The sequence below is a fragment of the Phaseolus vulgaris genome, chromosome 1 (assembly GCF_000499845.2).
Source record: "Phaseolus vulgaris cultivar G19833 chromosome 1, P. vulgaris v2.0, whole genome shotgun sequence".
Classification (NCBI taxonomy): domain Eukaryota; kingdom Viridiplantae; phylum Streptophyta; class Magnoliopsida; order Fabales; family Fabaceae; genus Phaseolus; species Phaseolus vulgaris.
This window is the reverse complement of record NC_023759.2, coordinates 5,069,389-5,082,782: the sequence shown is the minus strand read 5'-3', so window position 1 is coordinate 5,082,782 and position 13,394 is coordinate 5,069,389. Positions and strand designations below refer to the sequence as shown.

The following is a 13,394-nucleotide window of genomic DNA, read 5'->3' as shown; positions in this document are numbered from 1 at the left end:
TTAACCTATGAGTACACAACCTGAGTCTTAAGCAAAGATGATAGACTTATCGATACAACAATATTTTATTGACACTTTAAAATAATAACATAATTTTTAATCTCCACTGAATTTTCCTTTTTATATGTCAATTTTCTTATAAATTTAGGTTTTCAAGAATACAATCATCTTTGATCAATTTCCGATTATTTACATCAAATTGTTTTCCTCTTTGTACAGAGGGCAATCTATCAGAGATTGTTTGGTAGAAAGTTGAATAATGATTGAAAGTTGACACATAAGTTTCACCTAAAACAATTTATGTGTTTTACAACACATAATAATTGGAAGTTGAAAAAAAAAAGTATAAGTTGATGATGAGGAAGAAGCCTCACAACTTGGGTTGTTGTTGTCTGATGAAAAGAACATATGAATTCTGTTGTCCAATTAGCTATATCACTTGTTCAAATTCATTTAACATCGATAGAGAGATTGGATTATATTTTGTATTCATTTAATGTTTTAATTTTTAATGGATGTGAATTTTTTAATACATTAAATGGTAGTGTATACGTACGTTCAACTGCTAAAAATAAATCAATAATTATTAATTTCAATATATGAATTATTTCTACGTATATTGTCATTTGACTGAGTCAATTATGTACTTCATATGAAGTGTTTATATAAGACAAACCTGTGAAACTCATTAGAAATTGTGACTCAATAAAGCTTATCAACACGGATATTAATGGAAAGATATTTCCGCGACAGTTCTACATGTGGTGGAACTTTTAGTCCTAGAATAATTTGCAAATATTTAAAGTACAAAAAAATCAAATGCATTATATAATATTGTTTCTCAATCAAGATATAAAAATTTATTTCCATCATTTTTCCATATTTATGTCTTGTCTTTATTTAAGTAAGTCATGAAATACTTCTTTAATTGGGTTCTCAAACTAATTCCTTAAAATTATATTTACAATTGTTATCACCTTATAATTTACGTATGCTTTGATTATAATATATATATATATATATATAAAATGTTCACACACTTTACAACTACTTATTTTACACAGATTTTTTTTTTTAATTTTAATATCATCTGGACAAGAATTTTTATATGCTTTAGTTTGCGGTAAAAGAAGTGGACATACATAAAATTGGCTTAATTTGTTTATTCTGATCCCTGCGTTACAATAAACAAACACAGAAAAAAAATACTTTTTATTTATATTTCTCAAAAATTATACTTTTATCGCTCTAAATATTTTTCCAATATTTATTCATTATTTTTAAAATATACCACTTTTATATTTAGAGTAGTTTGAATAGTGCTTAATAAACGCTATTAATGTTACCTCCAGAACCAAAACTCAAATTCCAAACAGATGTATGAAAATAAGTCAAAATAAATGAAAGAAAAACTGTTTAAAAAAAATTTAGAATGACGAAAAACATATTTTACTAAAAAATTATTTTTCAATTTCCGTAACCATTTGTCAATTTGGTCTAAGATATGTATACCAACGTTAATTAAAGACAAAATTTTCTTCTGGCATAGAAAAAAGAAACACATTATATTTAGCAACTCCAACAATCAAATATATTGATATTTGTTTAAGTATATTAAATTTACTTTTTCATTAGAACGTTACTATCTAAATGGATCAAATGTATATGTATGAACCAAATATCATTTTTTACTTTTTTTTATAAAAACTTGTGGGTTTATGACTCACCTTTCCGTTTTCTTGTCATAATTGGGAGGTTACTTAGCACAATCAATTGCAATCAATGGGAGGTTAATTGCCACAATCAATTGCAATCAATAGGAAGTTAATTGCCACAATCAATTGTCATCAATGGGAGGTTAATTACCATTAATTGTATTTATTATTGTTGTCTCCTAGAACCACTGTATATAGTGGTTTCCTTCAAGCAATGTAACACACAGCAAACAGCAAACACACTTGCTTCCTCTCTCTTTTCTTATACTCTCTATTTCTGCTATTGGGTGTAAGTGTTTAACCCATATAGAGAGAGAATTTTGTTTTGGGGCTATTTATCATTAGCTTGAGAGGAATTCATTGTACTCCCAGTACCATTGTTTTGGCTCTCTCGCCGGTGGTTTTTTACCTCTATTTAAAGGGGTTTTCCACCTAAAAATTTTGATATCATTCTCACTTTACTTGTTTCTTTAATTTCTCATAATCTTTGTGTTGAAATTATCACGCTTCCGCACACAATATCCCTACAAAACTTTTATGTTAAGCATCATTATATAACCTGAAATCTCAGTTGAGAGAGCGTTTACTATTAATTTCTATGAGAAATTAATGAAAAATACATAAATAACTCTTTTCAGCAGATTATCTACAATCTCGCTTTAACTAAATTTTATGAACTCTCTCCAACAGACCACTAGATAATTAGAATCAATATCTTGCTAATTATTAGTGTTGTCTACATTTAGCAAACTAAATGCTAAGCTTTTCTATAATTTGAGATTGTTTCAGGCTAGAAGATGGAAAAATATTGAAACCTATATTTGCCTACTACAGCTTTGCCTACTACAAATATATACATTATTTTATTTCTTTCAAGAGTAAGAAAAAACATCCCATTAAGGATAACAATAAAATAAATTAGTTGTAGTTGTAATTGCAATTGTAATTTTATTTAATAAAAACTTTAAAGAAATTCAAAATTACAATGATTGTATATTTAGTTGTTATTCTTGAATAGAAAAATACATTTCTTTATTTTTATAACTCTCTAGTTTTTCAAATAACCTAAAATCATGTCTATTATTGGAATGAGGTATAACTTAATATACTTAAATATTTATTATTAATGTCTTCTTATAATTATAAAAATTGAAAATGAATAATCTGAAATTAATTTTTATCTATTTTAAGCATTAGATGTTGGCACCTTAGGTTGGAAATGGTGTTTTATCACTCAACAAAATAATAGGATCAAGTGGTGGAAGCAAAACTGAGATGATTGTAATAGTCTAATAAAATGTTATCATATTTAAAAATATTTTGTGTATTTATCTTGGTGTACTTTTGAACAACTATTAACTTTGTGTTCTGTTTTCAATGCAATGAATGTTTATTATAACTTTGAGTAGTATTTAATTTTTTTTATTACGAAAATAGATTTAATTAAATGGTATTATAAATTTGTTTAATTGTTTAATTATGAAAACAAATTTATTAAATAATGAGATTATAAACTGGTGACTGAATTTTATTTATTTAGTATTCAATTTACTATCTTGAAACTTACGTATTGCTTTTCAGATTGTTCTTATAATAATGATAGATAAAAACAAAATATTGTACAGTATATAGCGATGTTTATGTGTTGTTTTTACACCGAAATTGTTTTTCGATCAAATAAATTACGACAATTTTAATTATACACATAAAACGTCACTTTATATAAAACATTAAATGGTTAGTGTAAACATTAAATGGTTAGTGTTAAAACGATTTGTATAAAATCGTCATATTAAACTTTGTGGCGGTTAAATCTATAACCGTAAGCGAATATTAAACTTTGTGGCGGTTAAATCTATAACCGTAAGCGAAAATGTTACACGTATATATATTGTGACATTTATAAATATCACTTTATATAAAAATAATCGTCACCACATTCATATTTTTATTTTTATTTTAGTGATAGTGATCAAGTAATTGTGGTGAGTTTTCAGAATGTAATCTACTAATACCAACTAGTTAGTGGTGAGTAACTTCTTGTTGTGGCAATTGGCGTACAAAGAACATGAATGGCTATAAATAGGGTTTTGGTTAATTTGTTGCTGTGGACATAATAGTGTGAAACAAGCATAAGACTAAAATTTAATGTTTCATGGAATAAACTACATGCACTTGAGGGTTTTGATACCTGCATGCAGAAAACATGGTTTAGAAATTTCCTGCTAGCTTTTCTACCAAAAAAAATTGCTTAATGATTTTTTATTCTTTCAATTACTAATTAGCCGAGTGAGGATCTCACGGCTCATCCTATGTAACTCAAGAGTTTAATTCTATAAAGAGTTATCTGAGTTGTTCACTTTTATAAACTTTATCAAGGTCAAAGTCCACAAGGTCTTACCATACACATTTTTGGGCACATTATAATTTTGGAGATCTACGTCAAATTCTTCGAAACGCACTTTTAATTATTGAGTTTTTCAAGGCCACAAGTTGAAAAGTATGCTGGAATTTTGGGTTACGTGTTTGGAATTGCTTCCATATGTTTTTCTCTGTCCGTTACCTTTTACACATACATAAAATTGTTAGTGCTACGTTCTGCCACCACACACTCTTTCTTGCTCCCATGTCCAAGAAGAATATGTTCAAGAAATTAACACAAAGAAACATATGAGGCCATTTTCGAGGAAAAATTCACCAAAACAATAATCACATGTTGAAGTTTCTTAACCAAACAAACATTATTTTGGGACTCACAGAAATTCTAAGGTCATTAAAATTAATTTTCAAAATATAAGCTTTTAAAACGAACAATTTAGGATGGTTTTAGAAACTCAAAGAACACCATCAACAAAATTACATGATTAAGTACCGAAATCAAAATTCATGCACTTCACGAATATTTAAAATTTTGTATGGATTAAAATGAGTTGCGGAAACAAGATAGAAACGCGGTTTCTGAGTCAAAGTCTACGTTTTAAGTATCATATATACGTCTTCGAACAATTTTGTAAAAGGAAAAATGTGGTCCTTTATAGCTATATATTCAGTGTGTGATGTTTTAAATATAAATATCTAACTTCGATTTCTTTGCACTTGAATTCAATGAGAAACAGTTTGGACATGATGTGGAGAGAGAGAGCAGTGTTGGTGGTACTGCTACTTCTACTCCACCATATTTCTGCTACCAAGGACGAGCAACAACTCTTTTGTCCCCTTTCTTCCTGTGGAAAAATCAGCAACATTAGTTATCCATTTCGATTAAAAGGCGACCCAGAAAAGTGTGGTGAGGAAAGGTATGAACTTGGTTGTGAGAATAACGTTACGGTGTTGTATCTGTACTCTGCAAAATATCATGTGCAGTCAATAAACTACAATAACTACACAGTGAGAGTGGTTGATCCTGCTCTTCAACACCATAATCTCTCCTCCCTTCCTCTCCGTTTCCTCTCTCGTTCCAATTTCTCTGACACTTACACTTACACTTCCTTTTACGACTCGGATCCATACCAAGCCGGTCTAAGATCCTATGAAAATTGGGAATTGAGTTTCTCGCATATAGTGTTTGTGAATTGTAACCATTCGGTGGGAGAGAAAGGGAAGTATGTGGAGAGTGGAGAGTGGGTGAAGTGGGAGGGGAAGGGGTATGCATATGCAATTGGTGGAGACCTAAAAGCAGAGGACTTAGAAGTTGGGTGTGAGGTAAAGCTTGTTGCTCCCACTTCTCTCTCCACTTTCGATAACCATTCCTACTCTTCCATGCACACCGCACTCAACTATGGATTCGAGATTTCATGGATAGAACTCGCCTGTCAGAACCTTTGTCCACATCGATTCTGCTATTTCGCCTCTTCTAACCAGAAGCTTAAATGCGGTGAGTGATCCTAAACCAAATATTAAGACATATTTTACATAATTATATATTTTCAAATGATAATCTGTTAACCACTTTTTCAGAATTTTTCAAAACAAACTTTCAGTCATCTATATTTTATGTTTCATTTTACATATATTATTATCTTCAAAATATCATTCTAATAATTCAACGAACTTTTAGAACAAAAAATGGTATTTTTTTTATTTTTTATGTTTTACATGTATTTATAAGAACATAAGCATTAAATTAAATATTTATTATTTTTAAAATAAATAACTGTTAAACTTATTGACCGCTATAACCTTTATCAAAATCTGAAAATATTCTTTTTTGAATAACTGTTGAGACTATTATAAAGTCACATTTTACTTCATTTCAGAGGGTTTTCATACAATACTGGAATTGCTAGAGACAATAATAGAACCAGGTAAGATTTTATCATCTTAATTTCTCAATGCTTTAATTACACAACTGGAGTATAGCTTTTAACAATTATTAAAATAGAATTTTAATAGGACTTCTGAAATTTTCATTAATATAAATGTTGTTAAAAAAAAAGATTTGCCCACGTACAGTCAGTGTATTTTTTTCTTAATTTTATTTTGTTTTTAAAAAATTTCAACCACTTTTTTTATCAATAATAAAAAATATATAAAATGAGGAGACTTTACAGAGTCCAAACCCTTATGTCAAAAAATAATTACTAGGCTGGTAGACCTTTCAACACCTCAACAGAAAGTAGTTGTAATCCTAGCTACAATTAATACACATATGAAGCACCCTTACACCAGACAGTGATCTAAACCAGTTTGTAGCCCCTCTGCACACAAAAACAGATGTAAAATTCGCACTACTCGTTATTCCTTGTTTCAATCTATGAGTTGAAATAATGGACATGCAAATTTGAACTAAAGGCTACATAATTTATTACAGAGTATAATAATTTGCTCAACAATTGTCCAGGATTATGTTCTAGGTTCCATTATGTTTGTAATCCATAGAGCACTGATTTAAGCTTTTGTTGCCTAGAGCCCAGATACACACATAACCAAGGATGCACAAAAGTTACACTTTTCCTACATAGAACTACATTGAAGGATCTAGGCTATGTAGCCTAATAAAAAACACAGGTGTTTAACGTTAAGATTTTATGATCTTAGTGTACTTCTTCGTTATCCATGCCCACGATTTAACATATACCATAGAATAGATTTTTACGTCATTTGGTTTAAGATTTTTAAATATAACATTATTTCTATGTATCCACAATTACACATTGCATCTACCCACACAACTTTCCAAATTTGGTTACCCTTCCTATTTAAACCCACATGATGTATTACCCTTCCTATTTACCCTTTCTATAAGTGTTGTTTAGCATTACAATGATGTATCATAATTCTCCCTAACCACACATCACACATGTTCCAAATTTGATTTGTAATTCTACATGTAAACAGGATTTTGGTTTCTTCTAAACGATTACAGATAACACACAAAGTTCTTTCTAGTTGGATACCTCTTTTGAGCAAGTTATCTATTGTAGAAATTTTATTCAAGAATACCCTTTAAACAAAAAATAAGGTTTGAGTAATGCCTTAACTTTCCACAAATAATTAAAATTTACATCATTCTCTTATAAGGGAAAACTATGTATAGGCAGATTGCATAGAATTCCAACAAGTTCTATCTCCCTTCCACTCCCACTCATCTAGTTGATCTTTTTATGTATTGTAATCTCCTGAATAATATGTACCAATTTGTCGACCATTAGTTTTTCTCACTCAAACCAATCCCTCCTCTACCTATAAGTTTCCAAGTCCAATGGTATGTTATCCAAACTCCTTTATTTTAAGTTTTCTTTCTTGTTTTAAAATACTATATATTCTTGGATATTTCTCCCTTAAAGGCTTATCCCCTATCCAAGTATCATTCAAAAATAAGATCATATTACCCTACCCAACCTTCCACAAAATATGCTCCCTAAACCATTTTTTCCCCTTTCAAACCCACTTAATTTTCTAATATCTCTCCACCACAAGTACTCACATTTATTCTTTTTATTTTCAATTAAAGATCTCCATGAAAGGTATTTTTTATTTTAGAATTTTCACCCATAAGTCATCCTTATCATTTCCTAATCTCATTTCATTTACCTAGCAGACGCTGGTTAAAACATCTTAAATCTTTTATCTCCAAACCACCTACTAATTTAGATTTGCAAATATCTTCCCAATTTACCCACGCAATCCTTCTTCCTTCTTGATCCCAATCCCACAAAACTCTCTTTGAACCTTAACAATCAGCTTTCATACAAGTATTGACATTTTAAACAGAGATAAATAATATAAAGGCACAATTGATAACACTAACTTGATTATTAAGGTAATTCTACTTGCAAAAGGAAATATGTTTTCCTTTCCATTTAGTTAACCTCTTTCTTATTTTTGCTATCATATCTAACCAAAATTCTTCTTTCTATGATTTCCCCACATGGGAATGCATAAATATTTAAATGGATTCCCATAATACAATAGTTAAGCAACTCAAAGTATCTATGAATGGTAGATATTTTTACTCTCAAGCCTCCTAACTTAATTTTATACATGAGACTATTTCAAAAGCATATGAGAATACTTTTAATTACCAAAATATTCTTAGTTAAGGCCTGGCAAATAAACAAGTAGTCATTTGGAAATTATATTATACTAATGTTAATATCATCCTTGTCTATCTTGATATCATCAAACATACCCTTACACTCTATTTGTTTTATAGTTCCTGGTAATCCTCCTCCTACTTGTGAGGAATAAAAATTGGGTTAAAGGATCACCTTGTCTCAACTCCTTTTCGAGTTTAAATTCATCGTAGGACTATCATTTACTAGCATTGAGACGGTAGATTATTCTAAACAAGTCCTAATCCATTTGTAGCTAAAGCCTAACTTTTTCATCATATAAAATAGGAAATTCCAACTAAGTTGTACGTTTTCTCAAAGTTCACTTTAACTATGAAAGAATCTTTTTTTTTCTTTTTTTTTTACTTCATGTATGATTTCATTGGCTATTACATACTATCTAAAAGACATTATTGCCTTAAAAAAAAAAGATTGTTTAATATCAATCACTTTACACAGAACTTTTTATGGCCTCTTTGCTAAAATTTTAGAAACTATCTTATAAATACAACCTATAAGTGAGATAGCTCTATAATCTTGCAACTTTGGAGAGTTGTCAATCTTAGGAATTAGGCAGATAAAAAACATTTGTACTTTAGGTCATTTTCCTAAGGTATAGAATCTATTAATAGCGTTGAATATATCCTAACTAACAACCCTCCAATTTCTTTTAAGAAAATTGAAATTATAGCCATCCGTCTTAAGGCATTTTTTTCCATCACATCCCCAAACAACTTCCTTTATTTCATTTCCTGTGATTATAGCAGTCAAAAATAGATTATTCTCTGAATTAATGGTAGGGAAATCAATGTTATCCAACCTAATGCTAAGAAAATCGCAACTTAAATCCATCCTTCATTTCTTTTTAATCATAACAGGTTGTTCACATCATTAAGTGCCAATTACCAATCCTTTAAACATATTTTGTAAAGAATTTTGTATTCAAATCCCCTTTCTCTAACCAATTCAGTCTCCAGGGTTTCTTGTTTATAAAATAACTTATGTAATTATGCAAAATAGCTCATTCATCATCTTCCTACTATCTTGGTCTAATTCATTATCCTTATCTTTGTTGTCCAACCACTTTCGACAATAATTTATAATTAAACCTTCTATTTTTTAATTTTATTTTATTTTCAAAATTTTCAACCCTTTCAATGATTGGTTATGATATGAATAATTGGTGAAAGTAATATATGATCATTATAGTAAAAAAATTTGTTGTATGTATAACTTTTATAATATTTGTTTTGTTTTAAAAATGGGTTATAAATAAACTTTGAGCATGATGAGTAATACTTAATATTTTAAATTGGGTATGGAGACGAGAATGAGTATGTCTATATTTGCATCGTACTTGTTCTTATATTTATCTTTATTTTAAATTATTAAAATATTTTTAATTTATTAGATAATTTAGAAAACTTATTTTTGTTATTCTCATCCGTGCTTTTTGTTTCATTCCATTTGAAAAACTCTTATTTTACATACTCTCCCAATCGTTTAACTATTTAATATCTATCAAGTTCACTCAAATCCTCAAGGTATTTTCTCTTTAATTATATTCTCAATTATACATTTTTTTTTCTTTATGTGAGTTTCTTCAAATGATAAATTACATTTTAGGAAACGTAAACCTCAATTTTATCGAATTAAATTTTGTAAACTCTTAGTTTATTAGGTAACCTAAAATTTTTTTTTTTTTCTTGTTTCTTAATTTTGTTTCATTTCAAGAACTATTTTTTTTGTTACACAAAATTTCATTCTCTCTTTCAACAATTCATCATGCTTAATATTTACCAAGTTCACTCAAATCTCTAAGGTATTTTCTCCTCAATATTTTCAAAACAATATATTGAAATTGTTATGAAATTTTTATTACGTGTAATTGTTATTTGATAACATATTTTCTTTATTGTGATTTTTTTCTTTTTTTGTAAGAACATTGTTTATTTAATATTCGGGAGAGTGTGAGAACGAGTATGAGCGTGAATATGGATACACCCATTACCTAATGAGGATGAGAATGAGACAAAAAAAATTATACCTAATGGGATAAGACAAGGATGAGAATAACTTTTTACTTCGTTAATGTGGATGTGTATAGTCAAACTTGCACTCACCTTTCCTCGTTGTCATCCCCAGTTTTGATAATAACTTTAACCTGCATTCAATCTAATTCCAAACAAATCCTTCATAAACACAATTATTTACAAATTATCTTACTTCATATTACATCACAAACATAATTATAAGAAATAGTTTGACATCATTTTGAATCAATATATAATTTATCTAATTGCATAATTAAAGTCCAAAATATTGTTAATGAATATACATTATAAAAAAATCATGAAATAGAAACCATTTTTAAAGACAAAAAATAATTAGTTGTTATAATGACTAAATTAGAAATCATTTTAGAGACTACAAACTTTTTTGGTTTCTAAATTAGTTTCTATTATTATTAAATAGTTTCTAAATTAGTATCTAATTAGCTACCAAGGTTTTAACTATCAATTATTTAGATTCTAAATTTGGTAGCAAAAATCTTAATTGCTAGTTAGATACCAATTTAGAAACCATTTTACAATAATATAAACTAATTTAGAAACCAATTTTTTTTTAGTTTATAAAATGATCTCTAATTTAGTCACTATAACAACTAATTATTTTTAGTTTCTAAAATTAATTTTTATTTAATGATTTTCTTATAGTGATATAAATTATTAAACACACTCTAAGATAAAAAAATAATCAAATTATCAAGACACTTGCACTACAAGAAAAACATGAAATAGAAACTAATTTTAGAAATAAAAAATAATTAGTTGCTATAGTAACTAAATTAGAGACCATTTTAAAAACTAAAAAAAATGGTTTCTAAATTAGTTTCTATTATTGTTAAATGGTTTCTAATTTGGTATCTAATTAGCTATCAATGTTTTAACTACCAATTATTTAGTTTCTAAATTTGGTAGCAAAATATTGAAGGAACAAAGAAATGGTGTTCAAGTGAAGTAAGCTCGAAGGAACTAATTCAAAAAGCAAAATAATGGGGACTTTGATGTAAAGGGGAAAGTTCAGTATTAGTCACGAGCATAAGTGAGATTGTAAAACAATATGAACACTAATACAGGTAGATGGAAGCGAAACAATTTTTGGTGAATGAGTAAGAGCAATAATGGTTGAAGAAAAGCTTTTATCATAAGGTTGCTTGACAACAATAAGGTGGATATGCTAAAAGAAAATTTCTTTCTAGATGGCTTGAAATTCATCAGAGTGCATAATTTATGGGATAGCAAAGTAAGTAAGGCGATAGAGGAAGATAGCAAATGACTATAAATGTCATTTGAATTAGTGATTCCATAATTAAACCAAGTTATCTTAGAAAACAAGGTTGTTTTGGTTAGGCCTAAGGGCTACTGTGAGAATTTTAGGCCTAAAACTGGAGGGGGTGAAATGTTTTTAAATGTTTTTCCGCAGACTTTGAAGGTATGGACAAAGCCAATGAAGAATCAAAGTCAAATGAAGGAAAATGCACAAGTTACAAAACTGTTTTAGTTGATTTCCAGAAAATCAACCGGTTGTTTATGCGATTCAACCAGTTGGTTTTATTAGCAATTTATAAAAATACTTAAAACTAAAAGCTAAGAGCTACATCCAGTCCCCAGAAACCACTGAGTATTCCATATGTAATCAACCACATATTACAAACCACACACACCAAAGAAGTGATCTTGAACCCCTCAAGAACACACACTTCCTTTGACAATTACAACACACCACAGATCAGAACACCCTCTAACTCTATGCAACACAGTACTTTACAGAAATACAAGTCAAATGAAAGAGAATGGAATACACCTGATAATGATCAAAGATCAAAACAATCTTAATTACAGAACAATCCTATTCCACTCTTAGAAAGTATCCAAAGCTTGAAGCAATCTTGGAAAACTGATTTGAAACTGTTAATTTGAAATCTTAACAACCAGGAGTGTATAACCACTTATTTATACTCCAAATAGTTGTTAAAAGCAATTAATGAAAGATCCAAAATCAGTTAAAATCATTTAAATCAGATTAAATCAACTTAACATAATTTTGTTAAGGATTTTCAAAGATCAATCGGTTGAATTTTCGAAACAACCGGTTGAATTGGTTTGACAGTAAAGTCAAACAGTTTCAAATCCTTTCAAAAAACTCTAAGTGTAAAACAACCGATTAAAACGATAAAACAACTAGTTATTTTTCCACTTCTCTTTGAAAACACATCTTTTTCAAATGCATTAAAATCAAACAACTTTTGATCAATTCTATGAGTGGATTACAAATTCAAACTACCCAAAACCCACACACACAAGCAGCAGCAAAGCCTTCAACCAATCTTCATGGATTTGGAGACATCAAAGTCCATGTTCAACACATACTATTATCTTTGTAGAGACAAGAATATTTAAAAAAAGGTAATGACAACCATTGACACCTTGATAACTATAGATAAACCCACGCTGAGGAAAAAATTAATAAATAGACGAAAATCAATGATATTGTTTATCAAGTATAAGTGGAAGAAGAAATTTCATCATTAGGGGTTTCAATGTACAAGTGTGGCATTTGGGAAAGGAAATCTAACAAAAATTATTTCTTGAGAACCTTATTGGGCAAGTAAGTTTCGAAATAAAGCAGGAGAATAAATCCATGAAGGAAAAAATGGTGAACTCATAGGAGGAAGTACTTGATAATATTAATCATAATGAGAGAAATGGTATGTAGAAGTCAGGGAAGTCAAAATGTCACATGCAACACAAAAAAAGGAAAGTAAGGACGATATAAAATTTGATCTCCCCTTGGTAATTACCCACCAACGGCCCTTTCATCTTCGCGTCGCTCTCTTTGGTGGTCGGCCTTTTAATGTTTGATACATCCATTGTGGTTTGTTCCCCATTACCCTGTGTATATCCTATATCAAGATAATTAATTTCCCAACATTTTGACTCAAATGAATCTGTTTTAATCCCATCTATTGTTGCTAACGATGGTTTGTTCCCCCAATATTTTAATTTGTGTTCCTTCTTGGTTGTTGTTGTAGTGAGATCATCTTCCCACGACACTTGATAAT

General features: G+C 29.1%; 1 protein-coding gene across 2 annotated transcripts in view; it reads left to right on the top strand.

Annotated features, from left to right (window-relative positions):
* The first annotated feature begins 4,767 nt into the window (after positions 1-4,767).
* The window catches only part of LOC137813292 (rust resistance kinase Lr10-like), a 53,001-nt gene continuing 44,374 nt past the window's right edge, over positions 4,768-13,394 (top strand). Inside the window, exons 1-2 of one of the 2 annotated variants that reach the window (XM_068615417.1) lie at positions 4,768-5,589; positions 5,972-6,019. In XM_068615417.1, the coding sequence (XP_068471518.1) occupies positions 4,821-5,589; positions 5,972-6,019 (817 nt within the window). In that variant the 5' untranslated portion in view covers positions 4,768-4,820. The remainder of the gene's footprint in view (positions 5,590-5,971; positions 6,020-13,394) is intronic. The other variant, XM_068615418.1, reaches the window with a different exon arrangement.